The 18,159-nt window shown below is 38.4% G+C and overlaps 1 protein-coding gene across 4 annotated transcripts in view; it reads right to left on the reverse strand.

Moving 5' to 3' along the window:
• Positions 1-397: 397 nt before the first annotated feature.
• The window catches only part of TTLL5 (tubulin tyrosine ligase like 5), a 300,941-nt gene continuing 283,179 nt past the window's right edge, over positions 398-18,159 (reverse strand). For all 4 annotated transcript variants that reach the window (XM_087448166.1, XM_014784427.2, XM_014784432.2 and 1 more), the window contains one exon: positions 398-1,043. Coding sequence is in view for 1 of the 4 variants with exons in the window: in XM_014784435.2 (XP_014639921.1) it covers positions 1,021-1,043 (23 nt within the window). In the remaining 3 variants the exon portion in view is untranslated. The remainder of the gene's footprint in view (positions 1,044-18,159) is intronic.

Genomic DNA, 18,159 nt, shown 5'->3' on the forward strand with positions numbered 1-18,159 from the left:
AGCCAGAGAGAGGAACTAGGACAGATGAGGAAGCCAGAGAGCAGAGGTTAAGTGGAAAGCACTCAGGGGGCTGTGCTGCCTCGTTCTGATGAACTGTTTAGGTAAACAATGTGCGACTGGATACAGATTCACACGCCGCCGAAGGACCTGTCTGCTGTGGTCTGCTAACAGAGACATTTGCACACACCAGCTTCCCAGGTGTGGGAGCTGCCCGTGGGGGAGAGCCTGGACCCACCATCTGCTGAAACTGAATGTAAGAATAAAACATCTCTCTACAGCTCACATTTCTAAAGTTTAAAAAATTGCCCAGCAATGAAATATAATGAGAAGTTGGTCCCATTTCAGTCTTGTTTGCAAATACTGATTGTGGGGAAATTAGTAAATGGAAAAAAGAAAATAAAAATAGAATTACTTTATTAATTTTAGAAATCAGTAATTCCAAAGGGTGCCTTTACAGTGGCTTGTGTGGTCAGCAGCACACCAACTTCTCTCCACTCTCCGGAAACTCGTGATGGAAGCTCCCCCTTCCCCCCAAACTCTGAAAACAGAAGAACAACTTGGGTAGATAACGTTGCTGGGATTTTAGGCTTGTAGGAAGTAAAGCTTAATATTGCAATCTGGAAAAGAAGAGGAAGCAAAATGCAAATAGCCAAAGAGCCTCTTTTATATCATCTCTGTGTGGTAGCAGGAGAGGGACAGAGAAGACCTAAGCAGGTTGGGGGAGGGGGTAAAGGGGGTAAAAGACACATGTGTGCTCTGACGGGGTCTATAGCGCATCAGTTGAATGTCCCCACTGCCAAGTTCCATCAAAACCAGCTGATGTGTTTTCCTGTCGTCTCAGGAAAGTCTGGATTGGCTACGGGCAACAGTGTATTGCCACTTCTGCTCGAAGGCTCTGGGGACTGAGGCAGCAAAACAATACCACAGACCCCTCGCAGCACTGGTGGATGCTTCCCCCGCAGTCATGCACCCAGGAGTGGTGGGAGTAGAGAAGAGGTTTTTCTTCCACGTGTTCGTGGTTCATGGTTTAGTGTGAGCAGGATCTGAAAAAAGAGAAAATTAACCACTAAGTGACCAAAATGAGAGTGTGGGGTTTTACTTATTTACAGCAATGTCTGGTTTAGTTGGCATTACTGAAGAATAAAGAAGTGGCCCAAATAAATGAAGTTCACCTTGAATAGAAAACTTAATTTTAGCCACTTTTGTTCGAAACCTTTCTAAAACACTCCTTTTCTGCTGTTGCTTCTTTTTTTGTGTAGTTCTCTCAGGTCCCCCCCCGCCCCCGGATAAGAACATTTTATCCCTTTTGCTTCTTAAATAGAAGATGCTAAATATGTTAACCTTTTCTAGAAACTCAGGGTCATCATTATTAGCATTCAATATTGAACTGCATGGAAAAACTGCTCTATGTATGCTTCTGAGTTTTTCTAAATCTTCCCTCAATGTTGGGCTGTCAGATAAACTCTGCCTGGTACCTCTTGGCCCCATCCCCAAAATATACACCTACACCCCAGCACCCAGTTTAAGAAAAAGAACTTTACCATTACCCCGAATCCCCTGTTAGACTCTCCCAATTCCTTCCCATTCCCACTATCCTGAATTTTCTGTTTATCCTTCACTTGTTTGCTTTTTAAAAAACAGATTTACTACATATATTTATATCCCTAAATATTATATTGCTTAGTTTTATGTGGTTTTGAATTTTATAGTGCCGCTGTGACTATTCTTATATGTGATCTCAGCACACAACTGCAAGAATTTCTTTAGCTGTATACTTAGGAGTGGAATTGCTGGGTCATAAATACTTGCATCTTCCACTCTCTAAAAGTAATGCCATATTATTTTCCAAAGCAGTTATACCAACTTACACCCCCTCTGGCAGTGGATGAGCTTCCCCTACTTCTCCATCTCCTCTACATGTGGAGAAATGGTATTGCCTGAGTTTAAGATTTTTGTGAATCAAGCGAGTATATGATTGTATCCTACTGTGGTTTTAATTAGCATTTCCCTCATTAGGAATGAGGTTGAGCATCTTTTCAAGTATCTATTGTGCACAGATGTTTTTTATTCTGTGAAATGTCTAGACATGCCTTTTGTTTATTTTCCTATTGAGTTGTTGTCTATTGATGTTTTTTAAAACAGCTTTATTGAGGTATAATTCACATACCATACAATTTCACCCATTTAATGTGTACACTTCAGTGGCTTTTAGTATATTCAGAGTTGTGCATCCATCACCACTATCAATTCTAGAACACTTTCATTGAAAGAAAATGAAATCCCATACCTGTTAGTCATCACTCCATACATCTCATCCCCCAGCCCTAGGCAACCACTAATCTACTTTCTGTCTCTACAGATTTGCCTATTTTGGACACTTCATATAAACAGAATCATACAATATGTGGTCCCTTATGTCTGACTTCTTTCACTTAGCATAATGTTTTCAAGGGTTATCCACATTGTAGCATGCATCAGTACTCTATGCCCATTTATGGTGTAAATAATATTCTATTGTGTGAATATACAACATTTTATTTATTCACTTAGCGGTTGATGGGCATTTGGACTGTTTCCACCTTTTGGTTATTATTAATAATGCTGCTATGAACATTCATGTACAAGTTTTGTTCAGACATATGTTTTCATTTCTTTTAGGTAGATACATAGGAGGGGAATTGCTGGGCCATGTGGTAACTCTATATTTAACTGTTTGAGGAACTGCCAAACTGTTTTCCAAAGCAGTGGCACCATTTTACAATCCCACTAGCAGTGTACAAAGGTTCCAATTTCTCCACATCCTTGCCAACACTTGTTATTGTCTGTCTTTTTGATTACAGCTGTCCCAGTGGGTGTGAAGTGCTATTCCACTGTGGTCTTAATTTGCATTTCCCCAGTGGCTAATGATGTTGAGAATCTTTTCATATGCTTATTGGCACTGTATATCTTCTTTGGAGAAATGTCTTTTCAGATCCTTTGACCATTTTAAAAATTCAGTTGTCTTTTTTATTGTTGAGTTGTAAGACTCCTCTATATATTCTACATACAAGTCCCTTATCACATACATGATTTGCAAATATTTTCTCCCATTCTGTGGCTTGTCATTTTACTTTCTTGATAGTGTCCTTTGAAGCACAAAATTTAAACATTTTGATGATGTCTAGTTTGTCTATTTTTTTCTTTTGTTGCTTATGCTTTTGATGTCATATCTAAGAAACTGCTTATTGATTTTTAGAAGTTCTTTGCTTAATATCTGCATACTAATTTTTTGGTTCTATGTATTACAAACACCTTCATCCAATTTGAGACTTGTCTCTTCACACTCATTATAGTATTTTTTTTTAGTGGTTGTTTCAAGATTTACTAATTTATAAGAAAAATGCTACTCAGAGATAAAAATTAGATCACATTTAGATACACACTTAATAAGTGACCTCTTCAGAAAATCATTTTTTAATGATTTTAGAAAATCCAAGACAGTCACCATAAAAATGGATGGTTTCTTTAAAAAACTTTTTAAATAAAAAATTTTAAACATACACAAAAAATAGAATAGTATAAGATACCTCCGTGTTCCCATCGTTTAGCTTCGATAATTATCAATATTCTACCATTCTTGTTTCATATCTCTCCCCATGTTTTTTTCCTGGAGTACTTCAAAGTAAACCCAAGATAACATGTCATTTCACCCATAAATACTAGAGAATATATCTCTAATGAATAAGGATTTAAGTCGGGTGGAGGGTACAACAAAAAGCCCACAATATCTTTATGGTGTCTTAGAAGTTCTTAATTTGAAAAAGTCAACTTTATCAATTTTCACTTTTACAGTCTGCACTTTTGGGGTCTAATTTAAGAAATCCTTCCCTTACACACTGAGATCATAATGATATTGTTCTATAATGTCTTATAAAAGATGTACACTTTTGCCTTTCATTTTTTTTTTTTAAAGATTTTATTTATTTATTTATTTTCCCCCAAAGCCCCAGTACATAGTTGTATGTCATAGCTGCACATCCTTCCAGTTGCTGTATGTGGGACACGGCCTCAGCATGGCCGGAGAAGCAGTGTGTCAGTGCGCGCCTGGGATCCGAACCCAGGCCGCCAGCAGCGGAGCGCACGCACTTAACCGCTAAGCCACGGGGCCGGCCCTGCCTTTCATTTTTAACTCGTTAATCTAACCTAAAATTGTGTATAGTGTGAAACACTATCTAATTTCACTTTTCCCACACAATAACTAATTGTCCTAACATTAGGTTTTGAAAAGTCCATCCTTTCCTCCTTTAATTGCAGTGCTCCTCTGTCATAAACTGTTTTTATATAGGGGACTGGTTTTAGGTTTCTCTATTCTGTGCCAACACCACGCACGCTCTCTTAATTACTTTAGCTTGATAATAATCTTGATAATCATTCTTGGTATCTGGTAAGACAAGTTACACGTGGCTCCCATCTCTCATTCAGATTCTTTAGGGGTAAAAGGGTTATTCTTGGCCCTTTTCTCTTCCACGTAAATTTTAGAATCAGCTTGTCAAATTTAAAAAGATATAAACAACTAATACCCTCTCAAATCCATACATCAATTTTGGGGAGAAGTGACATCTTTACCAAACTGACTTTTAACCCATGAACCTGTATTTCCTTCCATTAATTTGTTTTTTTTTAAGTGATTCTCAATAAAGTTTAATAATTTTTTTTAATAATAGGTCTTACATATCTTTTGTTAGATTTTTCCCTAGGTACATTATATGTTTTGATGATTCTACCTTTGATACAAAGGGTATCTTTTCTGTAATCACATTCTCTTACCTGTTCATTGCTGATGTACAGAAATGTAATTGATTTTGGAAAACTCTCTTACAAAGCTAATAATTTATCTGAACATTCTTTTTGGCTTTCCAATCAGACAGATACATTATCTGAGAATACTGACAGATTTGCTTCTTCCTTTCTGATCCCCGTGTCACTTCCTTCCTTGTCTGACTTCATGGCTAGGACTTCCAGTACAACACTCAATACAAGTGATGGCTCCCCTGTCTTGCTCCTCACCTTAAAGGGAATGCTTTCCAAGTCTCCCAATCAATAGTATGACGGTTACTGTTGGTGTTTTGCAGAGATACTTTATTATTAGGTTCTCTTCCATTCTTAGTTAGCTAGGAATTTTTTTAAGTCACGAGGATATTGAATTCTATCAAATGCTCTTTCTGTATCCATTGAGAGGAGCATATGATTTTTTTCCCTTTAATCTGTCAATTTCTTAATATAAAACAATCTTTCACTCTCTAGGATAAGCCTAACTTGATCATGATGTATTGTCTTTTTTAACATTGCTGGATTCAGTCTGCTAATGTTTTATTCAGATTTTTTTTGCATTTATATCCACAATTAAGAAGATCTTGTAATTTTAAGACTTTTTTAGGGGACTGTCCTTGTTAGGATTTGATATTAAGATAATAACAGAGTTGGGAAGTGTTCTCTCTTTCCCTCTACTCTGGAATAGTTTCTAGAAGATTGGGATATCTGTTTCTTGAATGTTGGTAGGATTTACCAGTAAAACCATAAAATCCTGGTGTGGTATTCGCAGGAAGATTTTTTTCTTGATTCAGTTTCCTTAATAATTAAAAGAATATTTGGGTTTTATATTTCTTCTTGAGTAAATTTTTGTAGGTTAAATACTAAAATTGTATCCATATCACCAAACTGTCAAAAATGTATCAGCATAAAGATCATAATATCTTCCTACCATCTGCTGAATCTCTGAGGCTTGTATAATAATGTCCCTATTCGTTCCTCTCAACTGTATGTTTATTTTCTATTTTATTCATTTCTTTTGTTATCTTTATTATTATTTATTTTTCTTTACTTTTTACTTTATTTGGATTTATTTGGTTGTTCTTTTTTTAACTTCTTAAGCCAGATTCTTAGCACATTAACTTTCAGCCTCTTCCCTCTCCCTACTGTAAGTTTAAGTTTTCCTTTAATATTGCTTTAGCTATATTCCTCAAATTTTTGATAAACAGCATTTTCTAATTTTGATTTTTTTTGATGAGTTAATTCTTTCTTAATTTTCAAACACGTAAGGATTTTCCAGTTACCTCTTTGTTATCGCATTGTGATCAGGGAATACGGTCTGTGAAATGCGATTTAAAGCCTAGTACATAGTTTCTGCAAATACTCTATGGACACTTACAAAGAACGTATATTATGCATTTATTTAGTGCGATATTCTATACATGTCTATTAGATCAAGCCTGTTAACTATATGGTTCAAATTTCCTGAAACATAACTGATTTAAGACTGCTTGATCTGTCAATTACTGAGTTACATTACAACATTCCAATATGAAGGGGGATCTGTCTATTTCTCTTTGTGGTTCCATTAATTTTTTGCCCAATATATTTTTCATAAATATCAATTTTATAAATCAGTAAATATGCTAATTAAAATATGTCAACAAGAAAAGGGTAAATACTTTCCCGGCGAATCTTTAGAAATTTTCGGGAAGTCAAGATGGCGGCGTAGGCAGACTCTGAACTTACCTCCTCCCGCGGACACAGCCAATTTACAACTACTCGTGGAAAAATTACCCCTGAGACAGAACTGAAAACTGGATAAGAGGAACTCCTGCAACAACGGACAATCCTAACTGAGGTAGAAGAGGCAGAAACTCCCTTCTGGAGAGAAAAACGCCACCTTCACAAGCCGCAGCGCCTCACGGCCGCCCGGGCGCAGCCCACAGGTACACAGCCCTCCCTGGAGGCGCGGGGCCCTGAGCCAGGGAGCGCCCCCGCTGTGGGCATTTTGTGGACCCAGCACAATCGAGACGAGTGGAATAATATCTGATTTTGCCTGCTACTAAAACATTGGGGAGTACCCCCAGAAAAGCTGGTTCACAAAGAAATTAAAACTGGCTCTTAAAGGGCCCGTGCACAAACTCATCCGTTTCAGAAAGCACCCTAAAATCACCAGAAAGAAAGGGGCACAGTGCTTTGGGGAAAAGAGACTCACCTAATAGGCCCTGAGTGCATCTTGGTGAGAGGTGAGACCTCTCCAGGGACTGGGACATTGGCGCCGGCCATTGTTGTGGCCTGGTGTGGGCGAGCTGACACAGACGCCATTGGAGTTCTCCCTGAGGCCTGCTAGTCCAGGGTCTGCCCCAACCGCTAGAGCATCGATTTAATCCAGCTCAGCCAGGGCAGGCAGCCAACCCTAGAGACTGGCCCCACCCAACAATAAGCCCTCAGGCAACTTGTGGGTCTGCATAGATTGGTGACTGGATTCTCTGCAGCCTGGCGACTGAGCCCACTTCAGTGGGGCAGGGCTTTAGTGGGGCAGGGCGTGCACAAGAAGCGGGTGGAGAGGGTGGGGCGGTGGTGGTGTGGGGCTCCCGCCGTGGAGAGACTGGGCCCGCTTGGGGAGGTCGGGGCGCGCATACGGGGCAGGACTGTGTTGACTGTGTGTGTGGACCTGTGGGCAGCAGGGCTTGTCAGCTGCAGAAGACTTGTGCTTCTCAAAGACCCACATAGGGGGTTTGACCCCCCTTCCAAAGCCTGAAACAATTGGGTGCTCCCGTGCCTGAGGCCAGCCCCACCCAGCTGCAATCCTCAGAGAGCTGACAAGAGACCTAAAGGCTGGAGGCTTTAGCAATTGTAAGGCCCTGAGCCTAACAACCTGCCACGCTGGGAGCCTACTCACTTAAAAGAAATACTGCAACACAAATGTGGTATTAGAACTTGCAGCCAACTGTGCTGGGGCTCCCCACACCTGATAAAGAGACTGAAGGGCCCACAACAACTACAAGCAGCTGAGCATTACAACAGCTGGCCAGGAGCATAACTCGGCCTCCCTGGGCGCCTACAGGGAGAGCAAACAGGCCACAACAGAAGGACACACGTAGCCCATATAGGGGTCACCCCCGGAACATTGAGAACTGAGGGAAGCACAGTGCAGGCTTCCTAAGCCATCACTTACATAAGGTCACCTATCCAAGAGCAGGAGATGTAGCTGACCTACCTAATACATAGACACAAGCACAGGGAAAGAGGCAAAATGAGGAGGCAAAGGAATACATTCCAAGTAAGGGAACAGGACAAAACCCCAGAAAAGGAACTAAGTGAAACAGAAATGAGCAACCTACCCGAAAGAGAGTTCAAACAAAGAGTGTTAAGGATGCTCACTGATCTGGGGAGAAGAATAGATGAACTCAGTGAGAATGTCAACAAAGAAATGGAAGATATAAAAAAGAACCAATCAGAAATGAAGACTACAATACTGGAAATGAAAAATTCACTAGAGGGACTCAAAAGCAGAGTAAAGGATACAGAAGAATGGATCTGTGAGCTGGACGACAGACTAGAAGAAATTACCCAAGCTGAACAGGTAAAAGAGAAAAGAATTAAAAAGGGTGAGGACAGTCTAAGGGACCTCTGGGACAACATCAAGCGCACTAACATCCGTGTTATAGGTGTCCTGGAAGGAGAAGAGTGAGATCAAGGGGCAGAGAATCTATTTCAAGAAATAATAGATGAAAACTTCCCTAACCTAAGGAAGGAAACAGACATCCAGGTACAGGAAGCACAGACAGCCCCAAACAAGATAAACCCAAAGAGGCCCACACCAAGATACATCATAATCAAAATGTCCAGAATTAAAGATAAAGAGAGAATCCTAAAAGCCGCAAGAGAAAGTCAAGTTACATACAAAGGAAACCCCATAAGGCTATCAGCTGACTTCTCAGCAGAAACCTTACAGGCTAGAAGAGAGTGGCATGATATATTTAAAGTGCTAAAAGGAAAAAACTTACAGCCAAGAATACTCTACCCAGCAAGGTTATCATTCAAAATGGAAGGAGAGATCAAAAATTTCCCAGACAAGCAAAAATTAAAGGAGTTTGTCACCAAGAAACCAGTGCTACAAGAAACGTTAAAGGGACTGATTTAAGGGGAAAAGAGAAGACCACAAATAGGAAAAATTATCTATTTCCCTGATAAGAAGGTAATGGATACAAATGCACAAAAAAGAGGTTAGATATGATATCAAAAACATAAAAAGAGGGAGGAGGGGAGTTAAAGAGTAGAGCTTTCAGACAGAGGTCAAACTAAAGAGACCATCAATTCTGTATAGAAGAAGAAAGGAACAGAGAAGGACTACTAAAACACTGAGGAAAAAAAGTTAAAAATGACAGTAAGTACATACTTATCAATAGCTACTTTAAACGTCAATAGACTAAATGCTCCAATTAAAAGGCATAGGGTGGCTGATTGGATGAAAAAACAGACCCATATATATGCTGCATACAAGAGACACACTTCAAACCTAAAGACACTCACAAACTGAAAGTGAAGGGATGGAAAAAGATACTCCATGCAAATGGCAATGAAAAAAAAGCTGGGGTAGCAGTACTCATATCAGACAAAATAGACTTTAAAACAAAAACTGTAAAAAGAGACAAGGGCATTACATAATGATCAAGGGAACAATCCAACAAGAGGATATAGCACTTGTAAATATCTACGCACTCAATGTAGGTGCACCTAAATATATAAAGCAATTATTAACAGACATAAAAACAGAAATAGACAGTAACACAATAATAGTAGGGGATTTTAACACTCCACTTACACCAACGGATAGATCATCCAAACAGAAGATCAACAAGGAAACATTGGCCTTAAATGACACACTAGAACAGATGGACCTAGTAGATATATACATAGAGCATTCCATCCAAAAACCGAAGAATACATGTTCTTTTCAAATGCACATGGAACATTCTCCAGGACTGATCACATATTAGGCCACAAAACAAGTCTCCATAAATTTAAGAAGATTGAAATAATACCAAGCATCTTTTCTGACCACAACGGTATGAAACTAGAAATCAACTATAGGAAGAAAATCAGAAAAGCCACAAATACGTGGAGATTAAACAAAATGCTACTGAACAATGACTGGGTCAATGAAGAAATCAAAGAAGAAATCAAAAAATACCCGGAGACAAATGAAAATGAAAATACAACATGCCAGAATTTATGGGATACAGCAAAAGCAGTTCTAAGAGGGAGGTTTATAGCGATACAGGCCTATCTCAACAAACAAGAAAAATCTCAAATAAACAATCTAACAATGCACCTAAAGGAACTGGAAAAAGAAGAACAAACAAAGCCCAAAATCAGTAGAAGAAGGGAAATAATAAAAATCAGAGCAGAAATAAATGAAATAGAGACCATAAAAACAATAGAAAAAATTAATAAAACCAAAAACTGGTTCTTTGAAAAGATCAACAAAATTGACAAACCTTTAGCTAGACTCACCAAGAAAAAAAGAGAGAAGGCACAAAGAAGTAAAATTAGAAATGAAAGAGGAGAAATTACAAAAGACACCTCGGAAATACAAAAGATTATAAGAGAATACTATGAAAAGCTATATGCCAACCAATTCGACAATCTGGAAGAAATGGATAAATTCTTAGAATCATACAACCTTCCAAAACTGGATCAAGAAGAAGTAGAGAATTTGAATAGACCAATCACCAGTAAGGAGATCAAAACAGTAATCAAAAACCTCCCCAAAAATAAAAGTCCAGGACCAGACGGCTTCCCTGCTGAATTCTACCAAACATTCAAAGAAGACTTAATACCTATCCTTCTCAAACTCTTCCAAAAAATTGAGGAGAGGGGGAAGCTCCCTAACTCATTCTACGAAGCCGACATTACCCTGATACCAAAACCAGACAAGGACAACACAAAAAAAGAAAATTACAGGCCAATATCACTGATGAACATCGATGCAAAAATCCTCAACAAAATACTAGCAAATCGCATACAACAATACGTTAAAAAGATTATACACCATGATCAAGTGGGATTTATTCCAGGTATGCAGGGATGGTTTAACATTCGCAAATCAATCAATGTGATACACCACGTTAATAAAATGAAGAATAAAAATCACACGATCATCTCAATAGATGCAGAGAAAGCATTTGACAAGATACAGCATCCATTTATGATAAAAACTCTGAATAAAATGGGTATAGAAGGAAAGTACCTCAACATAATAAAGACCATATATGAGAAACCCACAGCTAATATCATCCTCAATGGTGAAAAACTGAAACCTGTCCCTCTAAGAACAGGAACCAGACAAAGATGCCCACTGTCACCACTCCTATTTAACATAGTACTGGAAGTCCTAGCCAGAGCAATCAGGCAAGAGAAAGAAATAAAAGGGATCCAAATTGGAAAGGAAGAAGTGAAACTGTCACTATTTGCAGATGACATGATTTTATATATAGAAAACCCTAAAGAATCCACCAGAAAAGTTTTAGAAGTAATCAACGAATATGGTAAAGTGGCAGGATACAAAATCAACATACAAAAATCAGTTGCATTTCTATACACTAACAACGAAGTAGCAGAAAGAGAAATTAAGAATACCATCCCATTTACAATTGCAACAAAAAGAATAAAATACCTAGGAATAAACTTAACCAAAGAGGTGAAAGAGCTGTACACGGAAAACTATAAAACATTGCTGAAAGAAATTGAAGACGACACAAAGAAATGGAAAGATATTCCGTGCTCTTGGATTGGAAGAATTAACATAGTTAAGATGTCCATACTTCCTAAAGCAATCTATAGATTCAATGCAATCCCTATCAAAGTTCCAACAACATTTTTCACAGAAATAGAGCAAAGAATCCTAAAATTTATATGGAACAACAAAAGACCCCGAATAGCTAAAGGAATCCTGAGAAAAAAGAACAAAGCTGGAGGTATCACACTCCCTGATTTCAAAATATACTACCAAGCTATAGTAACCAAAACAGCATGGTACTGGCACAAAAACAGACACACAGATCAAAGGAATAGAATCGAAAGCCCAGAAATAAACCCACACATCTATGGACAGCTAATCTTTGACAAAGGAGCCAAGAACATACAATGGGAAAAAGAAAGTCTCTTCAACAAATGGTGTTGGGAAAACTGGATAGCCACATGCAAAAAAATGAAAGTAGACCCTTACCTTACACCATACACAAAACTTAACTCCAAATGGATTAAAGACTTGAATGTAAGACATGAAACTTCTAGAAAAAAACATAGGCAGTACGCTCTTCGACACTGGTCTTAGCAACATATTTTCAAGCACCATGTCTGACCGGGCAAGAGAAACAATAGAAAAAATAAACAAATGGGACTACATCAAACTAAAAAGCTTCTGCACAGCAAAGGAAACCATCAACAAAACAAAAAGACAACCTAACAATTGGGAGAAGATATTTGCAAACCATACATCTGATAAGGGCTTAATCCCCAAAACATATAAAGAACTCATGCATCTCAACAACAAAAAAACTAACAACCTAATTAAAAAATGGGCCAAAGACCTGAGCAGACATTTCTCCAAAGAAGATATACAGATGGCCAACAGGCACGTGAAAAGATGTTCAAAATCATTAATTATCAGGGAAATGCAAATCAAAACTACAATGAGATATCACCTCACACCCGTCAGAATGGCTATAATTAACAAGACAGGAAACAACATGTGTTGGAGAGGATGTGGAGAGAAGGGAACTCTCATACACTGCTGGTGGGAGTGCAAACTGGTGCAGCCACTATGGAAAACAGTATGGAGATTCCTCAAAAAATCAAGGATAGAACTACCATATGATCCAGCTATTCCACTGCTGGGTATTTATCCAAAGAACTTGAAAACACCAATGTGTAAAGATACATGCACCCCTGTGTTCATTGCAGCGTTATTCACAATAGCCAAGACTTGGAAGCAACCTAAGTGCCCCTCAAGGGACGAATGGATAAAGAAGATGTGGTATATATACACAATGGAATACTACTCAGCCATAAGAAACGATGAAATCCAGCCATTTGTGACAACATGGATGGACATTGAGGGTATTATGCAAAGTGAAATAAGTCAGAGGGAGAAGGTCAAATACCGTATGATTTCCTTCATTAAGTAATAGATAATAACAACAATAAACAAACACATATAGACAGAGATTGGATTGGTGGTTACCAGAGGGGAAGTGGGGAGAGAGGAGGGCGAAAGGGATAATTCGGCACATGTGTGTGGTGATGGGTTGTAATTAGTATTTGGGTGGTGAACATGATGTAATCTATGCAGAAATAGAAGTATAATGATGTACACCTGAAATTTATACAAAGTTATAAACCAATGTTACTGCAATAAACAAAAAATTTAAAAAAAAATTAATTAATTAAAAAAAAAAGAAATTTTAGTCATAATATAGTGACACTCTTTATTTCTTGATGTGCTTTTGGTCCTAAAATCTATTTTGTCTAATGAATATAGCTACATCCTCCTTGTGTATCTTTTTCCAACCCTTTTTCTGTCTTCCTTTTTATATACTTATGTTTTAGATATGTTTCTTTTAAACAGCCTAAAAGTGGATTTTTTAAAATCAAGGCTGAGGAGTTACCCATTTGTGGTTGACCATTTCCCTTGTCTCTATTGCTACTACCTCACCTCTGTCTGATGTAGCAGCCACAGGAGTCCTCTTAAATCCAAAGTCACCTCATGACTCCTCTGCCCAGAACCCCCTGATGGCTCCTGCTTCAATGAGAAGAAAAGCACAAGTCCTTTTCCTGGCCCACTGGGTGCTTCATGATCTGGTCCCTTGTCATCTCTTGAGTTTCAGCTATTCATATTCTCCTCCTCACTCCCAACACTGCAGCCCCACTGGCTTGCCTGTATTTCCCAAACACAGCAGCCATGATCCCCCTTCAAGGCATGTGCTCATGTTGTTCCCTCTGCCTGGAATTTCCCTCCCTATATATCCATCGGCTCATTCCCTCACCTCCTTCAGGTCTTTACTCAAATGCCACTCTCCCTGACAACTCTATTTAGAATGTGACTCTCCCTATTCTCTGTCTTCTTTCACTGCTTTATCTTTTCTCTAGAATACTCACCACTATCTAATGTACTGTTTGTGTTATTTATTTGGTTTGCTGTCTGTCTCTCCTATTAGGGATTTTGGGCTGTTTTGTTCATTGCTCTGTGCTGTCTGCTTAGTGCCTAGAGTAGTGTCAAGTACACAGGGGAGGCTCAGTGAATATTTGTTGAATGAATGAATGAATAAGTCAGTCTTTGACTTTAACTGGAACATTTAGTCCACTCATATTTTTGTAATTACTAATATTTTTATTTATTTCTACTGTCTTCAGTTGTGCTTTCTATTTGTTCCACCTTTTCTTTTGGATTTCTTTTGGATTTATTTTTTTCTCATTCTATTTTCTCTCTACTGCTTTACAAGTTTTATGTTTCTATTCCTCTAGTAGTTACTCTATTCATTTTAGCATTTGTATATATTAACTATGTAGAGCTGAAATTAGTCAATCTCTAGCTTTTCACTATACAATATCAAGTTAGACTATTTAACTCTGATCAGACCACCCCCTTGATTTACATGATACTCTTGTTGGATATTTTCACCCCCCCCCCCTTTAACCTCACAAGAACATTATCATCACTTTGTTGGTCATTATGTTTGTATCTGCCCATATTTTTACACATTCTTTGCTCATAATTCCTCCTTGCATCTCAAGTATCATTCTTTAGAATCTTTCCTTTGGTGAAAGTTTACTAGTGACAAACTCTTTCAGGTTTTATGTGTTGGAAAATGTCTTTATTTCATCCTTATCCTTGAAAGATATTTTTGCTTAAAATACATTTCTGGTTTGGCAATTATTTTCTTTCACCAATGGCAACATTACATTGTGTTTTGGTTTTCCCTATTGCTGTTGAGAAGTGTGTTGTCAATCAAATTGGCATTCCTTGGGTGAGCCTTCTTCTCCCTCTAGCTGCTTTTAACATCTTTTCTTTGTCTTTAGTATTCTCAAGTTTCAGTATGGCGTGAATAGGTGTGGATTTCTTGTGAGTCCCTACAATTCGTGTATCTCACATTAGTTTTGGAAAGATTTTAGCCATTATCTCTTCAAATATTGTCCCTGTCTCCTTTTTCCTTTCCGGAACTCTGATTAGATATCTATTAGGCCTTCTCACTTGGTTTTTCACCACTTTTTTTTTCTGTGCTACATTCCAGATCATTTCTTTAAACACATCTTTGAGTCCATTAAGTCTCTCTTCAGTTGGGTCTAGTTTTCACTTAAGCCCATCCACTGATTTTTTTAAAAAACTTTAATTACTATATTTTTTCAGTTCTAAAAGTGCTACTTAGTTCCTTTTCAAATCTGCTTGGTCATAATTTTAATCTCTTGGTTTTATTCCCTCCTTTAATTTCTCTAAACATATGAGAAAATTTATTTTTTATTGTTTTTCTGATAATTTTAATATCTTAGTCTTTGCAGGTCTAATACTGTTATCTGTTATTTTTGTTGGCTTGTGCCTATGGTGCCATATTGCCTTATTTGTTTTGTGATTTTAAACTGTGATCTCACCATTCTTAGAACTTTGTGGGAATTATTTGAGATTTGAGTTGAAGCAGCATTTTCCAGAAAAAAATATGCACTTGATTCTATTAGGTACCTGGGGCCACTACTAGCTTTGGATTACCTTAAACTAAATTCTCAGTTTGAAGTTTTTCAGGCCATCTAGGGAATATGAATTCATGCCCAAGCTAACATGAGGGCCAGCTTGAGGTTATAAATTATCAGGGAAGAGTCCCCTCCTCCATCTCACTCAGCACCAAGGTTCAAGACAGGCAATTTTCTTTCAGTGCCTGAGTGGGTGGAGGGAAGGTAGGAGAAGTCAACTTATTTCTGGTTGACCTTTATATGGAGAATACAGCCCTTTGGGGTCCATCTTTAAGCGAAAGGTCTCCCATTAGACTCTCCACCTTCGGATATGCCTGTTGCCCCCTATGCCTTTCCATAATTCTGGTCCGGAGCTGCTACGATCCCACTCCTGCCTGGTGACCCAGTGCTGGGGTCATAAGTGCAGGAAAGATACAAGACAACAATGTTACTGCATTTTCCCCTTCACTGCCTCTGTGGCCATGATCACAGTCCTGCTCTTTTTTTGTAGGACTTTGACAAACCAGTCATTGAAGTTAATCCATCTACTTCTTTTCTTCTTTGATGTCCTGGCCTGGGAATTCTTTCTTTTTGTTTGGTCAAATGTCTATGGATCATACTGTCTATTTAAACACTCAGGTGGCATTTACCAAATAAACTAAGTTACATCTTATTAGGTTAACTCTAAAGTTAACAAGCAACGCAAACATAAAATAACGTCAGAATTACTCTTACAACTCCTAACACACCTGTAAAATACATTATATTAGTTTGGCAACTATCAGAGAGTCCAACAAACCCAATTTTTCTTCCAGCCTGCTGTTCTTCCATTAGCACCAGATTAAAGTAACTGGCTTATCTTACTTTAACATAGCGAATAAAAATATTTTTAAACACTGTGATCGACATTTGCCAAGGTGAAGTAGACTCCACGAGGCACCCAGGGATGGAGAACTGCTGAGGAGACAGCAGATTCACACTTCATGCTCACTTTGAGGCTTAAGTTCCCTGAGAGGATTGGAGGACAGACTGTCCTAAACTATCTAAAGCATTCTTTCTTTCACTTCTTTGTGGGGTGGAGAGAGACTTTGTCTTCCGCGTATTGCTTGCTTATTTCCCCTGCTATACTCTTTTAAAGTGCAGAGACCACATCGCGCAAATCTTCACATGACCCGAGCTCATAGCGTCTTGCCATGTGGATATTTACATGAGGGCTGCCTGGTAAATACTTGACTGACTGATGTGGGAAATGACCCATAGCAGTGTTCCTTATGGGTAGCAAGACTTCCAACTAACAATACAAACTATGCTTCTGCAAACAGCAAAAGGTCTGGTGTGATGAGCGGCCATCCACGCTCCAGAGCAGTGCTCCTCCCACCCGTCAGCTGACTGAAGGAAAGGGATGCAAATTGTCAATGAGATCATCTGACTGGCTTTACCAGTTCATCATGACTTCCATGCCAGTAAAGAAGGCCTGGACATCAAACAATATAAATGTATAACTGGAGTTATTTTTCTCCCTCCAAGGTCTGAAGTGAATAAGAGAAATAAAATTAAAAACTTAATTTTAAAATTACCTGAATGCAAAAGTCTTTAGATTTGTCCCTAACGCCTTTCCAACTAGTCAGATAGGCCCTAGTAGTATCTTCTGGCAGTGTCCTGGTTTGGCAAGAACGGGAATGAATGAATCAATTTATTTATATCCTGAGTGACATAGGAGAAAGGGACAGCTGGGGAGTGAGGGCCAACCTGCTGGCCCCTCACCTTCCTGGGCACGGCTCCAGTATGTAGGAATGAACAACACAGGCACAAGAGCATCAGATCCATTTCATGAAACCCTGCCTGGCTGACACAAAGGCGCCGGGCACAGCTGCAAGAGGTTTGTTCAGAGCAAAGGCAGCCCTTGAGTAACTCTGAAATGCAGCCACGAGGGAGAAGGGAGTTGGCTGACCACAGCAGCACCACCGAGCTCGCATGCCCTCCCAGAAATCCTTCTTCTTAATTTCTAACGAACAGTATAGGCACTTGGTTTAACTCTTAGATGCTAAAACCAACACGGGCTCAAGTGTCCATCGATGGGGGAGATTTACTTTCTACTTGCCAATGAGTATTGAATAGTTTTAATAAAATGCTATTTTAAGATATTTTACTGTAAAGAACTAAAGTTATGTATACAATAAGCCTAATTCTTCTAATAAAAATGTACACAACTAATTTCTGAAAGTATATTTAAGTCTTACAAACCTGTAAAAACCATATTCCCCTTACTCTGGTTCATTTTCTTATTACAACAAACCAGTAAGATGGGCATGATAAAATTACATCATGGAAGAGAAAGACCTAAATCTATTTGAATGACTTTCAAATGTCACTCAGTGAAAAGTGTTTCTTTTTGTAACTACATTTAGATGGTGAGTATCCTAAGGGCAGACCATTTAATATATTTGCAGAGTTTTTTTTTTTTTTGCATAAGGATACTTAATAATAACTATCCTTTTATGAAAACTTAAAAATTGCAAGGCTGATCTAAATCAAAGTTCTTAGGATCTAATTCTATGATCTAGCTACATCTATCTAGTTTGAAGCATAATTCACTTAAGCATAGCTGATATATTTATATATATGTTTACATATATAACG

Source organism: Ceratotherium simum, chromosome 24 (assembly GCF_057802395.1).
Source record: "Ceratotherium simum simum isolate JZ-2026a chromosome 24, ASM5780239v1, whole genome shotgun sequence".
In the NCBI taxonomy this organism is placed as follows: Eukaryota; Metazoa; Chordata; class Mammalia; order Perissodactyla; family Rhinocerotidae; genus Ceratotherium; species Ceratotherium simum.